Source organism: Anolis carolinensis, chromosome 5 (assembly GCF_035594765.1).
Source record: "Anolis carolinensis isolate JA03-04 chromosome 5, rAnoCar3.1.pri, whole genome shotgun sequence".
In the NCBI taxonomy this organism is placed as follows: Eukaryota; Metazoa; Chordata; class Lepidosauria; order Squamata; family Dactyloidae; genus Anolis; species Anolis carolinensis.
Window position 1 is genome coordinate 22,297,075 of NC_085845.1, and position 27,509 is coordinate 22,324,583.

General features: G+C 38.9%; 1 protein-coding gene across 3 annotated transcripts in view; it reads left to right on the plus strand.

Annotated features, from left to right (window-relative positions):
* bmpr1b (bone morphogenetic protein receptor type 1B) overlaps window positions 1–11,959 on the plus strand; it is a 239,177-nt gene extending 227,218 nt beyond the window's left edge. For all 3 annotated transcript variants that reach the window (XM_062982198.1, XM_008111070.3, XM_016993803.2), the window contains 4 exons: window positions 883–1,180; window positions 2,713–2,888; window positions 4,126–4,256; window positions 8,589–11,959. In XM_062982198.1, coding sequence (XP_062838268.1) covers window positions 883–1,180; window positions 2,713–2,888; window positions 4,126–4,256; window positions 8,589–8,714 — 731 coding nt within the window. In that variant the 3' untranslated portion in view covers window positions 8,715–11,959. The remainder of the gene's footprint in view (window positions 1–882; window positions 1,181–2,712; window positions 2,889–4,125; window positions 4,257–8,588) is intronic.
* The last annotated feature ends 15,550 nt before the right edge of the window (window positions 11,960–27,509 follow it).

Genomic DNA, 27,509 nt, shown 5'->3' on the forward strand with positions numbered 1-27,509 from the left:
GTTAACCAATATATCTACTAGTCCAGTCTGAATATTACCTATGTAATGAATTAACCTTTATATTTTGTAGCGAACTACATATTACGTCACTCAAAACTCTCATATCATGATCTGTAGAGTTTTTTTCCCACCACATTATCCCCAATTACTGGGAATAGCATCTAGATCCAGGGAAGTCATGCTCCCCCTCTATTCTGCCTTGGTCAGACCACACCTGGAATACTGCGTTCAATTCTGGGCACCACAGTTGAAGGGAGATGTTGACAAGCTGGAAAGCGTCCAGAGGAGGGTGACTAAAATTATTAAGGGTCTAGAGAACAAGCCCTATGAGGAGCGGCTTAAAGAGCTGGGCATGTTTAGCCTGCAGAAGAGAAGGCTGAGAGGAGACATGATAGCCATGTACAAATACGTGAAGAGAAGTCATAGGGAGGAAGGGAGCAAGCTTGTTTTCTGCTGCCCTGCAGACTAGGACACGGAACAATGGCTTCAAACTACAGGAAAGGAGATTCCACCTGAACATCAGGAAGAACTTCCTCACTGTGAGGGCTGTTCGACAGTGGAACTCTCTCCCCCGGGCTGTGGTGGAGGCTCTTTCCTTGGAGGCTTTTAAGCAGAGGCTGGATGGCCATCTGTTGGGGGTGCTTTGAATGCGATTTCCTGCTTCTTAGCAGGGGGTTGGACTGGATGGCCCATGAGATCTCTTCCAACTCTACTATTCTATGATTCTATGATTCTACTGCACACCCTTCATTGTTATATGGCACTATGTTAATGAGAAGATGTGATAAATGTTTGTATGAGCCCTTGAACATGAAATGCATAGGGAACTGAATTTGCAGCTTCTTAAAAAAGGTGCATGATGTCTTTCTTCTTTCTTTGTAGGTTTTATTGCTGCAGACATTAAAGGCACAGGGTCTTGGACTCAGCTATATCTTATCACTGACTACCATGAGAATGGATCATTGTATGACTACCTGAAGTCCACAACATTGGATACAAAAGCCATGCTTAAACTAGCATATTCCTCTGTCAGTGGATTGTGTCACTTGCACACTGAGATCTTCAGTACTCAAGGCAAGCCAGCTATTGCCCACCGGGACCTCAAAAGTAAAAACATTCTAGTGAAAAAGAATGGCACCTGTTGTATAGCAGATCTTGGTTTGGCAGTTAAATTTATTAGGTGAGTAAGATATTGGAATTCCCAGTGTAAACAGGTTTGTGAACATTGAAGAAACAAAGCAGGGTTTGGGATTGTAGGTTTTATCTCCACTTCTTGTTTCCACATCAAGCCAAAGTTTTCAAAATCCAGTTATCACAGGGACAGAAAGTGAGGTGAAATCTTCTGAACGTGGACACAGACAGCAAAACAAACACCACAGGGGTGCTAAGCCTTCCCTATGCTTTCCAAAGCTCTTGTGTGTTTGTGTATGGTTAGAGTTATACTTAAGAAATGTCTGTGTTCCAACTTACAAACAAATTCAACTTAAGAACAAACCTAAAAAACCTATTTTGCTTGTAACATGGGGGCTGCCTGTATCCCATTCCTCTATCTCTTGCTTGGAATGACTGGAAAATGAAGTAGGCCATATAAAACCACAAACACCAATGATGTGGCATGCAATGCTAACTGTTGGTGAAATGTGCTTGGTAAATTGCCGCTGCTGCTGTGTAACAAATGGGAAGTGGAAGAGGGATTGTTCTCCCATAACTTTCAGGAGAGAGGTATTGGAGGCTAAGGCATGCACTGTCATGGGAAGCATTGAGCAAGTAGATGGCTGTTTCAGTACATGAGCAAGTACTCATGATCCAAATTGCAGTTGACCACACCTGATATTTTGAGGTGAAGTAGGTTCCCCTCCACATGGACCATGGACCACCTCAAGTATCAGTTTTAGCAATATTAAAGGGGCAGCTATCCATTTAACAACTTTAGATTGCAGAGTGCTGCCTATGGCATGCCACATGTCCAGTGCCATTTTGCAGCATGAAAAATTACATTTCCCTTCTTTTTGGGTGACACATCAGCCAAGGGCCTTGCCTAGCGAACTTGAGTATAGATGCATATTGCTATTTACATATAGAAGCAGAATATTCAGCTTGGACTGAATTTTATTTTCATATGTAACCAGCAACCAGTGTTTACTTCTAAAAAAAGGTTTTCTACACAGTGGCCTGGTTCATACAAACAGCACCTCCATGTGTTTTTGTCTGGGCTGCAAGGCCTCTGGTGGCTCCTCATACTCCCAGAGGAGATTGTATTTGGGGGGGGGGGGGGGAGAGATGTATGTATGAATTCAGCCAGTATCAGAGTAAGCAAGCTATATTCCTGCAAGTACAAAATTGTCAAGTATGAAGGGTATTTAAAATGTTGAAAAAATGAAGGTTTCTCTATTTCTGAAAAGATTTGGTTTGGTTGTTATCTTTGGCAATATTACTGAAATATCAGATATGTTACTAACATTCCCTGTTAAGTTCTATCTTTGCTGTGAGTCTACATTTTAAGATAAGTATGCCTTTTAAAAAGTATTTGATTAACAGATGTGAAGCTTTTCTGTATAAGGATTGCTTCCATTGCGGTTATCCATTCATCCTAAGTTTGTTCATTGCTGAATTTAACTTTTGGGTATCACCTTCTTTTGTGCTCATCTCATTATTTTGGAGATACGGTTTCAGCCTATTCCATTTGAATAATGTTCTTTCCTTGTTTTTTAGTGATACAAATGAGGTAGACATACCACCGAACACGAGAGTAGGAACAAAACGGTACATGCCTCCTGAGGTCTTGGATGAAAGTCTGAACCGGAATCATTTCCAGTCATACATCATGGCCGATATGTACAGTTTCGGACTCATCCTTTGGGAAATAGCAAGGAGATGTGTTTCTGGAGGTAAGTGTGACACATTGGTGCATGTCCCTCTGTCATTTCCATGCCTTTATAAAAAAAGGCGCAAGTTAACTAGCAATCTCCTTTAAAGAACTAGGGATTCCAAACTTATTTATACTCATTTTCTTCAGCTGGGAGTTATTTTTCTGTTCCTGTAAGTTCTCATTTAACTGTAATGATTTATTCTCTGTTTTTACAGTCGCTTTTAAAGATGCAGTGTTTCATAATTGTAATGGGAATTTGGAGCTCATTTATGGCCACTTCCAGAGTTATAAACATTACTGCTAAAATGCAAGCACTCCTGTTGTTTATGCAGAAATGCAACCGGGTTGATTTTTCTTGGGTACCATGATTAACAAAGAGATTACTTAGATTTAAGTGAAGAAAGACAGGCATTAACAGGTGTTAGCTAGCATTAGCAAGACTATAGCGAAAGAACAATGCTGCTCTTGTATAAAATTAATTTATCTGAGAAGATTTGCGCTCCTTAAACACAGACCCTGCATTTTTTTTGTATTCCCTTCTGCCTCTCAATTTTCTCTGGTTGCTTGTTATGCCAGAAATAAATGTTTGCCTGTCTAAAATTCCTATATTTCTTCTAAACTTAAAGACAGTTAAAGAAGTTCATTGTCAGTACTTTGATTGATGAGAATCAGAGGATGGAGGAAGTTCAATAAGGCTTAGGCCTGAATCCAGTTTAGGTGTTAAGACTCAGTAATGGGACTTATGGGGGAAAGTATTACATGTCATAGGGCTTGCACAAAGTAGTTTTCTCTCCTTCTACCAATTAGATTAGGATGAGAAATCTCAAGATTGCAGAGAGAGGCGAATTCTTAAATGGCCTGAGTATTTGCAACAAGCACTGTGTATTACTGAGGGAAGAAGAGTCGATATTGTCATTTAGTCTAGATTTTAGATATTTATTTCATTAGGAACCAAGATGTTTGGACATGACTTTTCTGAAATTTCAAAGTGCTCAGTTTAAAGTAGTGATCATTGAGATTGAGAAATGAGGTGTTTTGGAGTGAAAAGTAGACTACAGATCAATTAAATATGTGGCTGTATTGCTCATATAGATGGACCTGTATCCTAACACTTACATTCCAAAAAGCTGTTGTGCTTCAGCTGCTGTGTATACTTCTTCACTCATTTTTCTAAAGAAATCTTGCAGACTGTTTGAAGCCACTTGAATCTAATTATACCAGTAATTATACATCTGACAAATCACATCTTTTTCTAGGTATAGTTGAAGAATATCAGCTTCCATATCATGACCTTGTTCCTAGTGACCCCTCATATGAAGACATGAGGGAAATAGTGTGTATTAAGAAGTTACGGCCTTCATTTCCAAACAGATGGAGTAGTGATGAGGTAAGAAGGGAGAATGCTTTCAAAGCTGGAGATATTTTAAACCCATGGGTGAAATTATCCATGGAAGTTAGTCTGGTATGTGGCTGTGTATGGTATGTATGTATCTATGCGTATATGTTAAAGACTTGTACTCTGCCTTTTTTCAGTTAAATTGCATTCATAATGGCTTACTGAATGACATAAAATTATCCAAAATTGTAAGTGATATACAGTACAACCCCTTCATTTGAACAGAGTTCACATATCCATGCAAAGTCCAGGAATGTGTCCGAGAATCGTACTATACAATGACATGTTAATAAATGAAGCAGTATTAAAACAAGAAATTAAGGAAACATTCAGACACCATCCTTTTAAACAGTCATTTTCAGCCTATTACCAGAATAGTCATGAGCAGAATAGCATTCTACAAGAGAAAACACATTTAGTAATTGTTTGTTATAGCTCGCATGTTCCAGGTTTCTGAATCATGGTGTAAGGGGTCAATTTTATTCTTGCCATAGTTGTAATGTGACTCTTCCTTTCCTCGTCTCTATTTGTTGTGTTTGGTTGTGCTTTTTTTTTTAACAGTCATGAAAGGTCTATCTACATGAGAAACATCCCTGAGCACTTTGCAGATGCCACATTGATGCTAGAGGGAAATATTCTACCATCAGCAATTACTCTGGTGCATGCACTATCTTGAAAGTTGCTAATAATTAAAAAACTAAGTAAAGAATATCAAAATTCAAAGCTTGATTTAAACTGGTAAATTGCTATTTACAGTTATGAATGTAAACCACATTTTAAATTTACTATATCTGCTCTTCTGTCCACAATTGATCAGATGGAACTCAGAGATTATCTAACTTTCCAACTTGGAAAGTTGGACAAATTTGACTTTCACCAAAGACATTTTCCTTGACTGGGGATGTTGAGTGGATGCCTTCCTTGATAAACATTCTTTTTGCATTTGATTTTATCCTAAGAATGTGTGTATGTGTGTGTGTGTGTGTGATATTAGGAAGCCTGTCCTCTATATTAGCATGTCATGCTTGCTTGAGGCAATGTTGTCGTTTCATCTCTTGAACAAAGGAGCCACTTTTAGGCATGAGTTGTTGGATGGACTGGTTTGATCTGTAAAGTGAACAGGTTTGCTTGAGGCAGGGATGAGTCACAGTGTAGTTGGACTATATGCCCTTTGGATGATATTACTGTACAGAAATATTATCCCATGAACATAAGGTAGAGTTTTATGAGATATTTATTTGATTTTTTAAACTTCAGATGCTAGTACATCTAAACTCAGAAAGACAAAATATGTGTGCAAATGACCAAATTATTGGCTATTTCCCTTTGCCAAAAAAGTGGGCGGAGCAGGGGGGAGAACAGAGTAGTCTTAAAAGCCCATGTGTGTTAGTCTTCTGCCTCATTCTCACCTTTTATAAATTAATATAGGAAATTGCTCTTCAAAGCTATACTTCTATTTTCCTTTAGGGGAGGGAGTTGTCTGAACACTTTCCTCTGAGAATTTATAATGAAGCAAAATTGTGTTTTGGAATCAGTAGACCAGTAATTGATGTATCGCAGACAAATCTGCCGACAGTTATGGTGATGCTATGCAGAGGTCATTAATCTTGTTAAGTGGTACAGTGTAATGCTATTATTGTAGGAGACAGCTGTGATTTGGGAATAGCCGTCTTAGCTTAAGTATTCTGCAATTAGATTTAAAAAGACTTAAATGGCAGGAGTTGTAAACAATCTTGAGTGTGTATGCAGAGAGAGCCCTATGGTGGGTGGGGAGGGGTGTGTGAAAAAGTTGGTATTTGAAGTATTCGGTTCCGATAGTGAGAGCTTTCAATGAGTTACATGTTTCTTACGATTACCAAACACATTGTTAATTTCTTTTCATAAAATATATGAAGCATTGATGAAGGGGACAGTCATGTAGAGTGAGAGCAGCAACTTTTCAGGTAGCTTGAGGCAGAAACCTTGCTGGAGAGCCAGATCCAGCTTTTCCCACCACATGTAGTTAGTGGGTTTTTAGTGGGCATCGGGTTGGGAATGGGAGAAGAAGGAGGCTAGAATTTATTGGCCATTGGTCTAATCCAGCTCTTTTAGATCTGTCTAGATCAGGATTTAAATCTATGGCCCTCCAGGAGATAAAAACAAGTGTCAGATTGTGTCTTGACATGCTGTTTAATCTAGAGAGGTTTAATCAGCTCCATGGTCATTGTACAACACATGGAGCTGACCCAGCAGTAATGTGACCTTGCCCCTTGTTACCTGAAGTTGCTGGATTATATGGAGCTTCCCCAAATCTCTGAATTATCCAGCAACTTCGGGACCATCTAATCAACTGGGCAGCTTCTCATGTAGAGCATCAGGAAAATCCAGGGGTGGGGAGAGATTTCTGCTCTCCCACCTCCACCGTCTTTCTGGCATGCTGGATAGCATCATTCCAGGCACTGAGGAGAGTCCTCCAATGTGGTGCCCCCTGAGTGCCGCTAAAGTAAGTTAGTGGCAAGGTTTGGGTGGTGGACAAGTAGTGGCGAACCAGTTTTGACACAGCTTGCCCATGCAGCCACCTGGCAGTAGCCCACTCTGAATCAGCATTGGGATAACTGACCTGTAAAAATGAGCCCTTAGCTGTATGTAATTGAATCAGAGGTTGGGTAAGTTAGCATTTATGTAAATACAATGCAATTGATTCTGTAGGTCTTTTATAAGTGGGATTAACAATTTTGTTTAGCTACATATGCTTTTAGACTGCAGTTCCCAGTAGACCTAGCTTCCAAGTCAAATGTGAGTTGTGCTCCAACAACATCTGGAAAGCCACATGTTCCCCATCTTTCTTCATACATCAATGTACCTAAATGGGATCCCTTTTCCTGCTGTGGGATTGTGTGCAAACAGCTCTGGGAGCATCTGAATGCAAGAAACAGATGGATGGACCAAATAAATGGAGTTTCTTTATACAACATTGGCCTTTCACTTATCATTCCTTTATTTCGGATTTGACCAAAACAGGTTTAGACTGTTTCATGTACAAGTAATTCCAGAACTAACACATGATTCACCCTTGGTAGCTGTAACTCAGCTATTTCAAGTTCTGAATGCCTTGAAATGACTAAAATGTTTTTCACTTTATAACTTGGTAGATGGACTTATACCTGCAGGAAGCTGAACTGAACAATTCATTATTCAGTGATGGGCTGCCATTACATAACTACATAGAGGAATGAGAGAATGACTAGTGTGCAGTGGGACTTACATGTATTCACACCAATGCACAACAAGACGCTGGGTAGGGAGTGGTTGAGCTGAATGTTCATCAGGACATTCTTCCTCATGCGCTGATATGCACAAGTTTTTTGGCACCTTTGCTATGTAGGGAAGTTGCAGCCGAATAAATGCTTCAATATCAGAAAGTATATTCTGCTTTAGAATGTTCTGTGACTGAATGCACAATAAAGTAACTGTGGGGGATGTTTCATTTTTGAATGGAAATTCAGACTTAAAACTGCATGTCCATGCTGTCCCAAGGTCTCTCACACCAGATTTACCTATGGGACTCTTCTTTTCCAGGTCCAACTCTTGTTCAACCCTGCATCTCTGGATTTTCTCCCATAACCAAATCTGCCCTTTAATATCCCCTTCCCTATTGTGACACCCTCCATAATGTATGAGTTACACTTCATATCAATCCTTAGCAAGACTGGCCAAGGATAGGAGGTATAGGCCAAATTATCTGGAGGGTGTTGTATTGAGAAAGATTGCCGTAATCCATCCTCAATATATAAATTGATTTTGTCTTCATCTTAGTTTTTCTGTGCTCGTGAGAGATAATGAATGTTTTTATCCGACATTTCCAGTGTAATACACCTAGATAATCTTAATGACATTCATGGGATCACCATAAGTCAACATGCAAATTGAAGCCCCTCCCCCCACACACATGTATATAGAGTTGATCATGAGTCTACCTTAATTGATAATATCGGTGAATGTGGATGTTAAGTTTTTAAAGATCTATTTCTATAGATAACCTGTTAACCATCAAATCTGATATCTAGAGATGGTACAAGAAGGGGTACATCTTCCGTGGGGCAGTTATGTGTGATCCTGAATTATATGAGAACTATGAATGTTTAGGTATCCAAGGGCAGAATTACAAATGTAGTGCAGTTTCTTAATTAAATACATAAGTTTTCTATATTCAGAATAATTTTCCAGTGTAGAACTTGCAGAGAGCAATAGACCTTGCTTGTAAGAGTGTGCTCGTGTAATATATAATCTGTATGTGTGTTTGTATGTATTTACATACTTATATATGTGTCTTCTCTTCTGCAGTGCTTAAGACAAATGGGCAAACTAATGACAGAATGCTGGGCTCACAACCCTGCTTCTCGGCTCACAGCTCTACGAGTAAAGAAAACGCTTGCCAAAATGTCAGAGTCACAGGACATTAAACTCTGATTCAGCTGATGAAAGGCTCCTCTTTGCTGAAGTTCAGAAAAATGGACTTTTCTTCATGTTTCAAAGAGACGAAAAGAAGAACTGCAAAGTGTTTGCTAATATAAACCTTGAATGCAGGTGTTTGGCACACACTGACACAGAAACCTTTCCAGGGGAAAGAAATGTGGCCCCGGCAAGATTTGGTATCTTAAGAACCCAAAGGAAAAGCCATTTTGCCTCTTTTGGGAGTGACCAGAGAAACAGTGTTGACAACTGCTTCAAGATTATGCATGCTGCTTTCTATGAAAGCCATTATTAATATTATTGTTGTTGTTATTGTTATTTGAATGGTTTAATTTTGATGAAAATGAACCTTTGCAAATATAAAGTACAAGAAAAATAATTATATTGTTATACTAAAAGGAAAAAAAGAAAATTCACCAAAATTCTAAAGAAAAGTTGCTATTCTTTCCTTTCCTCCATGACAACCCCAAAACCACCACATTGAGAAAAAGAACGTGTCTTACAAGTGATTATATGTGCACACCTGAATGATGACATGTCATGCAAGAGAGATCTGTTAGAAAGGTGGTACCATAATAAAATCACCCTGAATTGCTGCTAAGCAGTGCCTTGCACACATAAGATGCCATTCTCACGCAGTTTCCTCTACATAAGACTTTCACATTGCAAGTTAGGAAAATGCCACCAAGGGCATTAAGAGAAAACCTTTGGGGGCAATATTTCAAAAAATAGCAACACATAGGTGCTCTTCTGGATGTCTGTGAAAGTGAAAGGAGGTTATCACAGAGGGAGGGCTATGGTAGTCAATTGGCCTGCACATCTGTGATTAGTGGTTGGTCTTTGGATTGGAAGCAGAGCTTTATGTTCTGTTTGCTAGCTATTACACAGCGTGGCAAAACCACTGCAAAAGAAGGTAATGGATACCTGTTTATGTAATATTGAAAAAAGTAGTTACGGCATTACAATGCTGCTATTCCATTATATCAGTATTCAATAAGCTTCCAACTACTGTTTGTTCAGATTCCAATTGGAGTAAATGAAAACAATATGGAAACTGTACATTGAGATGGGCTTTTGCAAGATGGTGTAGTTGGAGAATTGTGCCTTCAGGAATAGCTTGATTTTTTGACTTATCACATGGAATATTATTTTAAAGCAAATGTGAATTATTCTTTAGTAGCCTTTCATTTTATTGGTGAAGTAACCGGTAAAGAAAGCTGCTCCCAGGGGTGCATTAAACCCCTTTTTGCCTTGAGTTAAGACTATAAACAGTGCTGACAAAAGAAAGAGCTTTGTTTAAGATATATCATAAAATGGGACATTAGAACTGAGTAAACCTGCAGTCTGTTTTTCAACACAGATTGCTCTGAAAGAAGCACTGCATTCAAGACAAAAATTGTTTGTTTATTCTGAGAAAAACTCTTTATATGGTAATATTTGGCAGGATGCTATTTTCTGATTTTGGCCAAATTCCCAAAGGAGCCATTGTGAAAAGCCAAAGGCACAGAATGTTTTTTAAAAAAATAAATAAAAATAAAATAAAAATATGCTCACACTCTATATCTCTCTTTTTCTCACCAATTTTCACTATAGCAGAGAATATCTTGTCCATCTGTCATTTATTCACCATACTAGATTGGGTTGGTGTGAGCTCTTGTTCAATAGCATAGGAAGGACCCTCACATTCCCTGCTCTTGGCTTGACATCTTCCATCCTCTGTATTGTTGGTCTAGACACACAATCTCATGTACTTTAAAAAAATTCACCAGAGAACTGTATGGTATGAAACCTGCACTAGAATGTCTGAAGCTTCAGCAATGCCTCTGTCCACAAACAGAGGTAGTCTTTCATAATGGCTTTTAGTGCGGTATGCTGAGCTGAATTCAAGTAGTAGACAAAAAGTGGCAAAATTTAATGTACACTGAGAAAGGCACATCAGTTATTTGAACCCTAACCCTTTTCTTAGAATCTTGTCTTCTGAATGTTGTCTTCTGAAAAAAGGTTTTAAAGTGATGTTTGGACCTCTAGGGGGCACAGTAGAGCTTTGAAAGTCAAGAGCAGAGGGCTCAGTTGGTCATAGCAAAAGCAAAAAACTCTTCACTATGGATTTTACAAGTATAATGACTGGACTGCTTTCATCGTTGCAAGTTTAGTAAATATAAGATTTAACATGCTGTGGAAAGAGCATGGTGTTTAAAGTTGAATATTTCAGTTAAGAATACTTTGCATGGAGCAAATCTAATCTGGTTGGAAGCTGTTTCGGACGCTGTGCATCAGAGAAAAGTGTTATTACATGTCTGGATGTATTGAGATACATAAACCTTAATACATAGATACATAGGTTATGGGCATACACATTCAGATGGTAATTCTAATAATATGTGTGATTATCAGTTGCCGATCCCTCAGTCCTGTGGAGAGCCAGCTAGAAAAGACAATCCTTTGCTTGGAAAAAATGCATTTGCATCCCACTTCCCCCAACAGCCTTACAATTTGAATAGGTTTGCTGCTGCATTCAGTTAAGCGTGGATGATTTTCATTTATTTGGAGTAATTTATAGACTGTTCTGAAAGCTATTTGACATCTAAAGCTAGTAGTTGCATCTACATAAACATTGCTATTCCAAAGGAGTCAGTCATGCACAAATCCAGTTTCTTCATAAGTTGCACTCTTTGGGTGCCTTGTGTCTTGACAGCTAGCACCATAAATTACTCATGCCGTAGTGATTAGCTAATAGAGGTTAAGATTAAAGGTGCTAAAGAGTTTCTAACATTGCAGGGACCAAGAGAGGAAAACTTGTTTAGGCTCTGACTATATAAATAATGGCTGTTCTTTCCTGGGCGACTTTATTTCAAAATGGTTTTTAAGTTAAATTAATACAAGAGAGCTGATCAAATAAATGACTGGCTGCTCTGCAGTAAAATTCTTAAAATATTCCTGACTGTTCAGTCATGTCATGCTTGCAAGCAAATGGATATACTTTTACACTGTCATAGCTTTTCTGCCCGCTATGGAATTCTTTTGTGTATTAGTTGAGCATTTTCTTCTGTCTGGTGGTGGCTTTTCTCACTTTTTGAGAGCTCTTTGAAGTCAAATTTGTGATAAATGTGATTTGTTCCTCTAAGGGAAAGCTGACATTTTGGCTCTGTATGGTATTCACAGTTAAATCATATGCCCCCAACATTTTGTTTAAAAAATGCCGTTAGATGGATACTCTATGTAGTTTGTGCTAAAAAGTTCAACAAGTCTCCAATAGAATTTCCTACTGAACATGTAATGAGAAGGTACATACTACTAGCCTTATCCCCTCCTGCTGCCATTTCCACTGGCTTCTAAGTGTGGATCTCCCATTGGGCCCTTTCACATCATATAATAGTATCACTGAGATGCTGCTTTAATTGCTATTGCTCTGTTCAGTGGAATACTGGAATTTATAGTTCATGAAGACCAGAGAGACTCCTCAGATTACAAACCACAGAAATCCATAGGAAGTTGCCATAGCAATTAAAGTAGTCTATAGCGGTGACAACCGACAGGGAGCTCTGGCATGGACTGGTCCATGAGGTCACGAAGAGTCGGAGACGACTAAACGACTGAGCAGCAGCAGCATAGCACTGAAAGGGCAAATATGCTCTGTAGAAGTCAACAGAACTGGCAATGTAGGAGAAGGGCAAGATTTGATCAAACGTTGAATAGATCCTCCAGCAGAATGCCTGAATAAACTTGTGAATTATGTGTTCAGAGCTTACTCACTTTATAGAGAGATAGAGTCACCGTGCTTAAACAGAACAAAACCCGTATTATTGACTTCCGAATTCATAGGTAATCTGTGGGTGCTTCTTGTATGCTTGTTTACAAACAAACAAATAAAAAATTGGATGCCAGTTGTCAGAAAGCCTTGTACTTGAATCTGTTTAGATATTCAGATTTTTTTTAAAGACCATGCTTTCACTTGAGAATCAGAACAACTCTATTTTGTTTATCTTACAAGTTTTGGATCACTAAATGAAGAATTCATTTATAGAAAATACATGCAGTTTGACAGCCACAGTGTGTTGTGAGGAATACTAGTATTTGAATGAATAAGTCGTAATAATAATTTTGTTTGCTCCAAGACTTTATAGAACCTTCCTAATTTCCATTGTTAATTCCATTAAAATCAGCTGATACAACATGATGTTTCAGTTGGATAGAACCAATACTTACTAAAGTCACAAATGGTTTTTAGCACTAATATTTGATTTTACCACATACATGTAATTGTTATGTTCCATTTGTCGATTTTGTTATCAGACACAGAGATGAACAATTGAAAATTATGTTCATTGTGTTATAAAAAATTGCATTTCACATAATTTTTCAGTCAAACTTTTCAGGGAAAGATAGATGAAAATGTTTGGTTAATGAGATATCTGAATGGCAGTTTAATGGGAAGAAAACAAGTTCAAGGAGAACAACTGTTAGCAGACTATTTCTTTTGAAGAAAAGTTGACCATGTAATTTTAAAAATAATACTGATTTGTGTTCTTTTTTTAGAACCAGTGCCTTATTCAATCTGTAAATATTGTATGTGTTGAACCTTGGGAACAAACTTGTGTTTGTAATTGTTCAAAATGGTTTTTGTCTGTTTTAACATTCCCCAAATAAAATATTTTCAGTTCCCTGTTAGAAAACAGCCTGGCTTCTTTGAAATTTCCAGCAGGATTGAGCACTCATATATGTGTTGATTGTTTCCGATTCACATTTCTTCTTGAATCTTTCTCCATTTGACTGCAGGCATTAGACAGCTGTAAAAATCTTCTCAAGTAAGTATCAATTAGTATAATAAGAAGGTGGCCATCATTTTCATGACTGCCACAAGCTAACATGAGGCACTAACATTCTGGAATATGTGGTACCTCTAGTGTAGTGGTTCTCAACCTGTGGGGCCCCAGATATTTTGGCCTTCAACTCCGAGAAATCCTAACAGCTGGTAAACTCTGTGGGATTTCTGGTAGTTGTAGGCCAAAACACCTGAGGACCCACAGGTTGAGAACCACTACTCTAGTGGAAGTTCACATCAGGTGAACCTGAATTTTATGTGTTTCCAAACCTGCTCTCCTGATGATGTGAGATGCAAGGTATTGTCTGAATTTTAAAGGGCTGCAAAATGCTCCAGTGTGGATGGGACATAGCTATGATGAATACATATGAAACTCCTGCCCCTCTCTCCACCCCAAAACCCAAATTTTCTCAGGTGCAGTTGTCCACATCTACAAGGGGATTGAGCAAGTGTCCAGCGATTTTTCCATAACAGCAATACTCAGCAACAGGCATCCCCCGGTTCCTTCAGGCATCATCTGGAGGCCTCTGTGGATGATGTTACTGCTCTGTGTCCAGCTATAGGAAAACAGATAAGATACATGTTTGCTTCTCCCACCCCCATCTCTAATGATCAGGAAATATCCAGGTTCAAGGGTTGCAGCTAAGAAAAGCTAGGGGGAAATTTCCAGGTACTGAGTAGCCACTAGAGAATTTCAATATCTGCAATGACCAACTTATGCCATTAAAATTCATCAACAGAATGCCTTCCAAAGTAGTTATTCAATTTGCTTCTGATGTTCATTGTTAAAATAGATACCGTTTAGATCCATATGGGAAGACTTAGACTGACACTTGAATGTCAAATGATATAAAAACGCCAAGGCTAATACTACTATGGGTTCACAACACTAAAGTTTTATGTATTTTATTTTAAATGGATATTTTAAATGTGCATTTGAATTTATTATAGTGTCCCTCACGCCGCCTCTTCTGATTTTTATTTGCCAATGAATATTTATATTTTATTGCCACTTGCAGATGAAGAGCAGTAGAAAGACACATTTGGTTATTGGCCCTACTGTGGTAGATGGGTTAGGACTCGGTAGATGAAAAGTTCAGACCTGGGTGAGGGTGAACAAATTGAAACTGAATCCAGATAAGACAGACGTACAACTGCTCTTGCATAAGATGAATTCGGGAATGTGGTTGCAATCAGAGCTAGACAGGGTCACACTCCCCCTTAAAGTTCAGGTTTGTAGTTTGGGGTGATTCTGGATTCTTCCTTAAACCTGGAAGCACAGGTGGTGGAAGTTACCGGGGTTACTTTTGGACAACTTAAACTGGTGCGCCAACTGTGACAGTTCTTGGAAAAATCTGACCTCACCACAGTAGTACACATCAGGGCAGATTACAGCTAGGCTGTTGTTGGGAGTGAACATAAGTGAACACACAACTCTGTCCCTTAAACAGCTGCACTGGCTCCCAATTAGTTTCTGGGCCCGATTCAAAGAGCTGGTACTGACCTTTAAAGCCCCACACAACGTTGATCCAGATTACTTGAGAGACCGGATTCCTTCGTATACCCCGGGGAGATGTCTTAGGTCCAGTGGAATTGTTAGTATCCTCTACCATCCAAGGCACTCTACATCTGAGGGTGCTAGAGAGAGGTCCTTTTCAAGAGTGGCTCCCTCCCTCTGGAATGCCTTGCAGATGATTTTAGAGCTCTACCCTCTCTATAACACTTAGAAAGTGCCTTAAACTGTTCAATGAAGTTTTTGGGGATCATAATTCAACGATACTAAATAGCTAGGAAGGCCTATGGATTTGTTTTATATGACTGGATTAGCATAATTTATTCTATTGAACTTTAATTAAAGTTTTCAGCACGTCTAATATTTATGGTTTTAACTTGGTTTTAACTTTTATATTGTTTGTTTTATTGGCTGTAAGTTGCCTTGGGCCCTTGAGTGGGGAAAGGCGGGATATCCATTTCTTGAATGAATGAACGAATGAATGTGTTGTCGAAGGCTTTCATGGCCGGGATCACAGGGTCGTTGTATGTCTTTCGGGCTGTATGGCCATGTTCCAGAAGCATTTTCTCCTGACGTTTTGCCCACATCTATGGCAGGCATCCTCAGAGGCTGTGTGGCATGGAATGAATGAATGAATTGGAGTTTAAGATGTATGCTGTTTTGTGTTGTTTTTTTGGTGCAATCACTCATTTTGTCCTTTTATAATTGTATCTAATATAGATTAGGGTTCTTTCAGCATTGCATTTTCATGTGTTTTCCTCAGAAAATCTGTGCAGGCATGTTTTCCTTCACCTTTGCAACCCCAAACAAATGACTGCCTTGTAACAATGAGAGAGACCCACTGCTTGCATTTTTCCCACACAACACCAAACCACTTTGTCTGCATTCACTTGGCTGCACCCTGTTATTGATTTCCTTGTAAAACAGGCATTTGGTTGAAAGAAAAACACTTGATAGAGATCAATGACAGGATGTACTAATGTTGGGGATGCAAAGTTTCATCGGTGGCTTAGGACTTAAAAGAGCACAAGACTAACAATATGTTGTCTTCCTGGGACCACCCAAATCAGGAATCCAAAGGAGCTCACAGATTTTCTTCCCAGCCATGAGCTCTGTGCATGCTCTGAAATATGACTGTTTAAGCAGATAATATTTAGTAAGTTAGATTCACTGTTTCATACTATTCACAAGACATAATGAAAGCTAATGTGGTCAGAATGTAGAACTATGTCCAAAGTTCAAATCACTGCTCAGTTATGGAAATCCACTGGATAGCATTGGGCAAGTCATACTAGCTTAGCCTCTGAGGAAGGCAATGGCAACAAACTCTTAAAAAATTCTGCCAAGAAATCCCTGTGATACAATCACTTTAGGGTTGCTATAAGTCAGAAATTACTTGAAACCACACAACAATAACACATTGTGAGCTGGTAAAATCCCTCTTTCCCAATAAAAATTATCAAAGGCTTGGAGGCCATGCCCTATGAGAAGCAGCCTACCCTGCAGAAGAGAAGGTTGAGAGATGACATGATAGCTATGTATAACTATTTGAAAGGGTGTTATAAGCAAGAGGGAGCAGACTTGTTTTCTGCTACCCTGGAGACTAGGACTTGGAGCAATGGGTTGACATTACATGAAAGGAGATTCCACCTGGACATTAGGAAGAACTGTGTAGAATGGTCATCTGTCATGGATATTTTGATTGTGTTTTTTTCTGCATGGCAAGGGCTTGGATTAGATGGCCCATGTGGTCTTTTCCAGCTTTATGACTCTATGGTTGTATTTTTTTATTATTATTGACATGGGATGATTGATAAGCTTAATGGAACAATGTCTTGTTATGTGGAGAAATGCTGTAAAGAGAATCCACCAGTAGAAAGAGACTCCACCCTATTGTCAAATCCATCAAATAGTTGCTAGATGGGTGAGCAACATTTCCTATTAGATTTCTAAAAGAGAAAGAGCAGTCACAGTAATCTTATAACACCTTTTACTTAACATAACTGTATGTATACTTAGCTAAGTAGCAGAACCACTTTGGAATCCTTTTAATAAATTGCAAAGATTCATATTGGGACACTAGTAAGAGTGCCCAGTCCATATCAGGATTGATGTGCATTAGTGCTTGACATACATTGAACATTTTGCCAACTCTGCTACATAGTAAAATAGCAACAGCCCTCCACAGGATATGGACATTACCAATTCTAACTCTCATGTAAGTCCTTTTATGAAGATATTGTTTCCATACATAATTCTGTCAGCATTAATGTGTTTAACCTAAATGTAGTTTCCTAAAAATGAAAGGAGTCCCATCGATTTTAATGTTGGCTTAGTTGAGATCATTTGCTTTTAAAAAAATATAAAATATATATTTCCCCTTTTAAAACAGGTATTTTAATAAGGAAAGCGTATATATACATTTTCTTGTGGCAGAAACTAGCCAGGCAGAACTCCTAAGGTTCCTCTATAGCTCTTCCATGCCATCCTGCTGTCTTTGAGGATTGCACTTTGTTATGTAAATTCATTCCCAATAGCCTTTTCTTGGTTGTACCTTTTACCAAGTAAATGTGCTTTCACACTGCTGGCAGGCCTTTCAGTGAAACGCAAGAGACAGCATTTTCCATTGCACTCTCTTCCATTTTCCAGCCATATGTAGAGTTTGTCCTATACTACGTTGAAATATCACCATGATGTGACATATTTTATTGATGGAAAACTTTTTAGCACTTAGCTGCGCTGGATTCCCTTCTTTTGAGTGTAGAATGAAAGGCAGTCATGAACTTAGTTGATAAAGCAGCATCTGGTAACTGTGGAACATTTTCCGCTTGAGGATCATCAACGTCAGAAACTTCATTTCCTCTGCAGTAGATAATATGTCTTTGCAGTTCGCACCCAATACATCTGGCTTTTCAGAGGAGTTCTGTTTTGTGTAATGTCAGAACTTTTTTGTTGAACTTTTGCAGGGTTTGTATAGTGTAGAAGAGTATAGTGAACATAAAGTGTATAGGCCAGCCTGATGGATGGAAAATGTGGTATAGCATGTAATAAGATCCAAAATGACTCAAATTGCGATCCTTGCCCCAAAGGTCTATGAGAGGTGGCAGGTTCTTTCAGATCTTTAAAGTAGTCTGCTTCATGTCCCAGAAGTTATATGTCAACATGTGATGGATTGGAAGGAGCTGTGTGTCCCCTTTGAATTTGCATTGGGCATTGTGTAACTCCTACCCAAAACTAGAACATTTTGACATAGACCTGTTTCAGTACTTAGTCTCAATACAGATTCAAGTATATCTCTTCTTTCTGCAGCAAAGATACATAGTTTATTGTCTGCTGGCTATTATGACAGGTAGTAGTTATTCATCCTTAAGGAGATTGCCAGTGATTCCAGAAAGGCTCAAGTGTTGATGTTAACCTATATTCTTACCAGAACTGATTTTAAATATCTTTGTGTTATGATGAAGGCTCTTAGGTTACCTATGCAAATTGAAGAGGGAATAAAATCTATTGATTACCCTTGCAACCCTACTCATTGCACTGGTCTATACTAGGAATTTTGTCCACACAGATTTCTATCCTATTTGCAAACTTCCATATGAGACAAAAATAAGAAGGATTGTCAAAAAAAATCAGCTAGAGTGGCTACAGGTCTGAAATCCTTGGCACCATAACTGTTTTGGATTTCAGAGAGGTTTTGTTTTGTTTTGGAGTACCTTCTTATGTGCATAGCTGTATATAACAGATATTTTGGAGATAGGACTCAAGTCTAAATATGAAATTTATTTATGTTTCATAAATACCTTATGCACATATTGCACATGGAGTATTTCAGATTTTCAGATTTGCACTGCATACTGAAAACCACAAGTATAGTATGTTTTCCCAACTCTGCAAGCCTTTGCATGAATGTGGGCTTTATTTATGCCCTTGCATGTGGCTCAGTTTATCCCTGAGCCAGAATTCTGCAGTAACAAAGGTTTATTGCTATGTAGGATACTATATGGCTCTGGAGTCTTTGTTCTGCCTCTTTACACTGCCCCATAGCTGGTTACTCAGTAGTCCTGGCATTGCATGGCTCACTGATTAAAAGAATGCTATTCTTTCTTATCTTCGTCTGTTCCTGTGTGCAGGACTTCAGTACTGAAATTAACAAAATATTCTGCTGCATAGCTTCTTGGGCCAAAGGAGTCTTTACTAGCATCCCAGTGAGAGATTTTGTTACTTTCCTGATGCTATTAAGTAAGGTTGTTGTGAACCTGGAAGGCCAAAAGATACATTCAATCAGTCACAAATGATATATGATGGACAACACATGCTTTAAAACTTCTATAATAGATTTTATCAAGTAACTGGAGAAAGGAGTGGTGCATGTTTTGGTAAATTCATGAGTTGTGCAGGACTACTCCAAAACATCAATAACAAATGGGCCATTTTAATCTGAAGGATGGAACGTGAGAGTGGACAGATTGGTTCAAGTGTTGCAAAATCATGTCTCTACCATGGCTTCGAAAATCCCCTTGCTAAGGTGTCCATGTTACATGCTAAAATGATGCAGGCAGTTTCCATTAGAAATTAAATTCTAGGTGAGTTTTTGGACACGGGCAGATTAAATTGCAACGGTTGGAAAAGAAAGGGTGGTCACACCTTTTTTCTTGAAATAACTTCTCCCCAGTTGTTTTTCTCCAGTTGGGTTCAGTATCTGACCTAACCCTTGTTTGGGATGATGAGAGATGATAGATTGAATAGTTCCAGGGAGATCGAATTCTGGGAAGAGACTTTCTTCCGTTGCATGGGAGGGAGCTTGTTCAGCTAATTGCCACCCACCCTCCCACTTGCATTATTTCTACAAGCATTTAACAATGACACCTAACCCACCCACATCCCAGATATTAACATGTAGGTTATATCACTGCATCTTATATGTCACTCCAGTGTTTTACTGTATTTAAGTGAAGCCTGAGTGAAAAAATGGAAGGTCTGTAAAACCGCAATGAGCAGACCAACCTGGGTACAGCATGGCAAAACAATTACTTTTTACTCTAACACACTTTTTATTCAAACAGAACAAAGCAACAGATTTGACTGCAACAAAAAAAACTCAGGTGTCTTTTAAGTTTCAAAATTATTTTAAGTTAAGGAGTACAAAAGAATCTGTGTTGTTGGTGACTCCAGAGAACTGACATGACTGGATAACCAAATGCCTAGTTAACAAGTGGGATCAGGAGGCAGGGCAGGGTGGAGGCAGGAGCTGGGCTGAAAGAAGTTCACATAAAGAGCTCCAGATTTTTCTGTGAGGGGACTTCTTTCATGTATGTTCTGGGTCCCACTGATTTAAATGAGTTCTATTCATGTACAACTCAGCACAGAAGTGTGGGCCAAAAAAGCCCTGTAAAAACAGGAGTAATAATAGTTCGTTGAAAACCTTGAGTCTCATTTTTCCATCAACTTTTAACAGATAGTTCAGTGTTCTGAGTTTAAAGATATTCTGAGGGAAGAAAAATATGGTGATGAAAACTGAAATGACCAGCATCTTTTCAGGAAAAAGTGTCTGTGGCCTCATTATTCCTCTGCACAACCATTAAAATTGACAGTGTATTAAAGAAGCTGGGAAAGGTTTGGCCGATCAGATTTTCTCTCAGGGCCCAGACTTATGAATGTAGGCTTTTCAAGTGTGAGTGTGTATGTGAGAGCGGAGCGAGGGTAAATGTGTGCCTTCAAGTTGCCTATTGACTTATGGTGACCACATGAATTTCTTAAGATTTTCTTCAGCAAGGAATACTCAGAGGTGGTTTTGCTAATTTCCTCCTCCAAAATATAGCCTATAGCACTTGATATTCTCGGTGATGCCCATCCAAGTATCAACCAAGTTGGCTTCCAAAGTCAGATGAATCAAATTATTTTACTATATTTAAGTTACTTTGCATTTGTAAAGGATATTTACTGGATATTTACACTTATATTCTTCAGGCTCTGATTCTTTAGTTCATCTTGGCCTCTTTTAAAGGTCAGGATTGGTTTTGGGTATTTTTTTTAAAAAAAATTAAGCCCTTCAATTTCTTCTGAATGCATGCATGTAATGACTCACAACCTGTCAGTTACAATGTTGTAATTTAAACTCACACTTTTATGCTTGTTTCCTATTCACATTTACGATCATGGGTACCATAATCATGATCATGACACCCTCAAAGTCACCTTGAAATCTACCTAGCATGCTTTGAAGGACTAAATTCTGTGGCGCTGGCAAATAAGAGTATTGAAGGATAATGTGCCCAGTCCATCCCACCAGCAATCAGTAATGTGTCAAAAGAGTTGTGATAGGGGTCCCAGGGGTTCTGCTTCTTTGCACTTGGCTGATCAATAGCAGAAGGGGACTGGATACATCATCCTTCAGTGCCTTAATCAGTAGCACTGTTGAACTCCATTCCTTGGTGCAGATCACTGGATTTCAAGTGAATTGAGGTGGGGGAATAGTTTAGAAGACAGTGCAGATCAAGATTATGTGTCTGATGCAAGAAACTGGTATAAAGTGTTTGGGTTTTATTGAGTAAAAATCTCGTAATTCCTCATTTGCTTCTAATACAGTAGAGTCTCACTTATCCAACACTCGCTTATCCAACATTCTGGATTATCCAACGCATTTCTGTAGTCAATGTTTTCAATATATCGGGATATTTTGGTGCTAAATTCATAAATACAGTAATTACTACATAGCATTACTGTGTATTTAACTACTTTTTCTGTCAAATTTGTTGTATAACATGATGTTTTGGTGCTTAATTTGTAGAATCATAACCTAATTTGATGTTTAATAGGTGTTTCCTTAATCCCTCCTTATTATCCAACATATCCGCTTATCCAACCTTCTGCCGGCTCGTTTATGTTGGATAAGTGAGACTCTACTGTACCTTTGCTCAGAAGTATAGGTGTAGGTCTCTCTTTAGATACCAGGAAAGTTAACCAATACAAGAAATGTCCAATATCTACTCTACAATGTATGGCCTGCCATTTTAGTCTGTAGGCCTGCCACCTACAGTAGAGCCTCACTTATCCAAGCTAAATGGGCCAGCAGAAGCTTAGATAAGTGAATATCTTGGATAATAAGGAGAGATTAAGGAAAAGCCTAATAAACATCAAAATAGGTTATGATTTTACAAATTAAGCACCAAAACATCATGTTATACAACAAATTTGACAAAAAGTAGTTCAATACGCAGTAATGTTATGTTGTAATTACTGTATTTAAAAATTTAGCACCAAAATATCACGATATATTGAAAACATTGACTACAAAAATGGCTTGGATAATTCAGAGGCTTGGATAAGCGAGGCTTGGATAAGTGAGACTCTACTGTACTTCTATCTGGAGCCTTGCACCAGTATAATTCCCTTCTATTTATGAAAGGGTGTTGCACTGACTTCAGCTAAGGCATTGCAACTTCATTGCCAAACCGCAAGGGATTGAAGAGAATACTTACAGGGCTCCATCACTGCCACAACCATGATCTAAAGACATAGGCTGGTATCCTGTTAGTGACATGTGCCATTGTAACTATGCATTATGCTTTAAGGTGAATGGAAGAATTCCACTCCTCCATCTGCTTTGACCCTATCCAACTACCTGTCTGTTGTAGCTCAGCCTGAGCCTGAGCCTGAGCATGAGCCTGAGCCCATTCAGCCAGTAATTGTCCCTGCACCTGCTTTGCCAGAGGACTCTGGGTTTGGGCCTGACATGCAGCCAGAGCTTGTCCCAGTGGATTCTGGGACCAGAGACCGAATGGTTGCAAGCAGGCATTGTGAACCACATTCCTCCTGGCAGTCAAGGACAGATCTCCAGGTGTCAGATGGACATTCTAGTTTAGAGGAGGATAATGAGTTTGACAGGAGGGGAGCGATAACTCATCAAAGGAGGGAACGAGAATGTTTACGGAGAAGTAAATGACTGCTTTTGAAGTGCTCTAATGAATAGTTTTCTCATGAGAGAAAGACCTTGGATTTTCTTTAAATGCCTGGTTCCTCTCTGCCATAGCAGAGGTGGCAACATTGCAATTCAAGAGAGAAAGATCTTTGCTCCGTGTTCCTGTATATTCTTGCAGCCGTGGATTTTGCTTCAATTTCCACCCTTGTTTTGCCTTTGAATCCAGTTGAATGCTCCAGTAACTTTGCTGTTTGGATTTCTATTACCTTGGAGTTTGTTCCTGCAATCTAGTCTTGTTTCCTGTGGTTCCAGTTTGTCTCATACCTTGGAATTGAATCTTGTTCGGACTATTCTTGATGCCTTTCGTGGGTCTGAGTTTTAGATCTGGTTTGGACTATGCTTTTTGAGTGACTTTCTTAGACTCTTGCTTTAAGATTTTCAAGTACATTGCTCTTATGGGTTTAAACCCATTTTATTGACTCTGAACTTTATTTGCTTGTGCTTACTTATAATCTTCAATAAACAGCTTGTTTGCTTATATTCTGGGTCTCCAGTGTGCTATTGAGGTGCCTACGCAGCCTAGGGGTGCAAGACTGTCCGTTTTCTGTAGCCAGGGAAGGACAAGGAAGTCAGCCAGATAACAGATCGTGCTGGTACTTCTTTCTGATCTGCCAGTGTGTCTCGAAGTCTCAGCATTGTTTGATCATACTTGAAGCTTTTGCACTGCCACTTCACAAGCCCTAGGATTTCCCCTAGGTCACAAGAAAGTGACGCTGGTTAAGTTGTGACGTTTTAGGCTTATGGAGCTGTGTGCATGATTCTTTGATTTTCTCCCTTGAACATCTCAGGGACCACACAAAGATAGTCATGCCCAAGCCAATCATCATTGCAAGTTAGCTCAAATCCCCCAGAAGGTAGCAGAAATTCACCTGTTCACAGTTCTCATCATCCACAACCTTGGGAATGTAAAGATGGTCTCTGCAACTCAATAAAAGGACACACACACATTTTTTGCTTGCTTATAAATATAATTTATAACCTGTTTAAAAATTCTTTCTTACACTTTGTACATGTCAGACTGACAGCATAAATGCAGGCATTTACAAACAGAGGGCAGAAGAAAAAAGGGAGAAGGGGACAGAGGCACACTCTGAACTAGTAAACTACATCTCCACTGTACAGCAATACAAAGAATGCAATGGCTAGCGCTTCGCTCCGTTAGTCTTAGTAATTCATTAGAAAAAGGAATTGCATAGAAGATACAGCAACAAGGGAGATCAAAATCAAACTGAACACTCTCCTGAAATATGATCAGAAATAATAATACTAAAAGAACAAAACCTAGGCCCAGCATAAGATTTGAATAATACTTTTATGGTTCAACTGTGAGATACAAGATGCTGAGAAACAAGATTTTTTCTTCTCCCCACCCTCCCTCCTCTCTTTAGCCAGGGCTGCTACTGATTGTGTCTATGCTGAAGCTGGTGTCACGTCCCCTGTTCTCGCCATCCTTTTAGTGATAGATGGAAAAAACGTTTCTCACTAGAGGAAGTCAAAGACGTAGACGCCATAATATCAGTCCCAGGAGAACCTTATTTCTTAGCGATGATTATGTTCAATGCCCTCTCACTGAAAGAGGGGTTAGAGGTTCATGTGTAGTTTGGAATTTATTTTTTTCTGAAAGGATGATTTGCAAAGGCCACATAGGGAAAATGAAAGCAAGCTCCATGCAGCAGCTTTGCTTTGTATTATTTTGTTTACTTGGTAGGTTATTTTTTTTCTTCACCTAATCCCCTAGGTTTATATTACCACTGGATTTTGGAAATAACCACATGGAGACCACACAGGCTCAGCTGGATAATGCAACAACATTTTCCCTTTCCCCTGGCATTGGGATAATCCCCCTTCCCGAGTCCTATCACTTTTAAATAAATGGAATTGTCGAAGAAAGTGGCATTTGGCTTCCCAGCCCTGGAAAGAAAACTAAAGTCATTAGATAAGGATGCCCTCCCTGCAATGCCCATGTCTGGCCAAGCTGGCTCTGATTTACAGGGAGAGAAAATAATAAAGGGGAGAGGGTAAGCATTCGTATCTGTGAGCTGTAACCATTGCTAAAACCACAATACACATTTTCACTGACATCATAGAAAATGCTAAATTGCTTCCTCCATGGGAACACATTTGGACCATCTTGTTTCTTTTACAAAGTAAAAGAGTAAACCATAATACCGATCAGGTTTACATAAACTATTTTTGATGTTTTAATACACTGTCTATTGTTCAAGTCAGACTGAAGTTAAAATCCTTCTTGCTGGTTCCAAGCTGGGGTGATGATGGAATGGGATAGTGATTATTTTGTTGCAAACAGGTTGAGTTTCCCTTATCCAAAATATCTGGGATCAGAAGTGTTTCGAATTACAAATGTTCTTAGATTTTGGAATACTTGTATTTGCATATACAGTCAGCCCCCTACATTTGTTGGAGTTAGAAGATACAGGGCTCTTGTGAAAGCGAACAAAAAACTATGAATAACAATGCTATTCTTTAATTTGAAGGAACACTTCTCTAGGAACTTCGAGGTTCTCCAGTTTGACCCTGTAGTCAACTTTCAATTTTGTGCATGAAACAAAATTTGTGCACACTGAATCTTCAGAAAGTAAAAGCTTCACTATCTCAGTGGACAAATTTGGAATATTTTACATTTCCGAATAAGGGATGCTCAATCTGTAGTAAGTAATCTGAACCACCAAAGTGAGCTCTAGCCATGAGCAGAAGTCAGACATAGTCCTCCATGATTTCGAAAAGGGGTCAACACTATTCATCCACCTCAAAAAGCCACATCAAACTAGCTTAATGGGATCTTCTAGAGCATCATGATACTTATGTGAGTATGCATTCAGGAGTGTACATAAAAATCTGTAGCATACGTACCTGGAGGATATTCCTTGCTGAATCACATGAGAACAATGATGTGTGAGTGTATACATTACAAACGCCTTCGGAAGAATGACAGAAAATGAGAGAGAAAGAGCATTCATCAAACATGCACATGTTCATCAGCTGAATCATCAAACACACATGCTAAGAAACACCTCTTTCTGCTATGGTTCTCTGTGAAAGCATCTAAATAGGAAGTATATGTGTGCCAGCACTGATGGCATTCTGTATAATCCTTCCACTACCTTTTCATAGAAAGAACTGATCCAGACTATCAGTTGAATCTTATTTCCAACACTGTCGATGGGGTAGAGTCCTCTTCCTGTACTACCACCACCACACCTGAAAGCAGTGAGATACAACTTCATCAGACAGACCTCACCACTACTGGCTCAACACACTTTTTGACACCTGTCCCTTCAAACAAATGTCCTAACGCAACAGAAATGGTGTCAGCATATTCATAGGAGCAGCCAAACTCGTGGCACTGGTTGATCATACCTGTGACTTGGTTGGATGTCCATCCCAACAACACTATATGTGGCACATCAGAAAAAGGTGAGTAAGCAAGAAAACTATCTTACCCAAGCCAGAAATCAGTATACATTGTCACTGGTACTAAGTTAGGGGAATCAGGCCAGAAGAGGTTCTCAGGGGCAAGACTGAGGAGCAGCAAGAGAAAAGGCCATGGCTGCAGCTTCCTTTAATCCGCACCTGACCCTCAAAGTGGTCATTTCCCTCTCTTTAATGGTAGGACTGGTCCTGTGGATTTTTGAAAGGCAACAAGAGGAGAAATTATCTTCAAGCAAGTGACCTGCTTGGCAACATTTAAGTCAGGAGGAAATTGCGGGAGATCTGGTTCCTCTTTTAGAGATTCTGGTCAAACTATGGCATGGGAATGAAAGGAAGAGACCCTCAAAATGTCTTGAAAATTTACTCTAATTCTTGAAGTTTTTCATGAATGTAGAAATAAAAGGGTTAGCAGTATTGTTTTCTACAAAATCCATGCGCCTTTTACATTTACTGCTTGCTCATTTGATATGCAAGTATTCTTGTAATTAATAGAATCATGATAGTCAGCATTTTAGGCATGCTTTCAAGCATTCAGTTCACTATGCATACTTTCTCTCAGTAACCCCTTGTCTGTCTAATTCTACAATTAGAGCTCTTTTGTCAAACCCATAATACTTGGTTTGTATTATGGAGAAGCAAGGCTGAAGGCTTACTTATGGACTCCTTGTGAGTGTTAAGATTTCAGGAGTTCAGGAAATCTGCCTACTTCATTGCTCAGTTTTCTGTTTATTTTTACTTTTGACATCCTTTAAAAAAAAAGAAAGCAGTGAAAGGATATGACATTATGCCTTGTTTGATATCATCTTTGGGTTTTTGACTGCTCTGTACAAATAATGGTTCATGAGCATGACAAATGTAAAGGAAGTTGAAAGATAGTGACCATAGATATCAACATGGGCAGATTGCATCTATTGTATCAGAGTCCATAAAGCCCACCATTAAAGAAATGACAGGTGATTGGATTAAGTTACTCAGTGTATCTGTATGTGAGATTGCATTAAACTAGAGTGAATGAATGTATATTCCCAG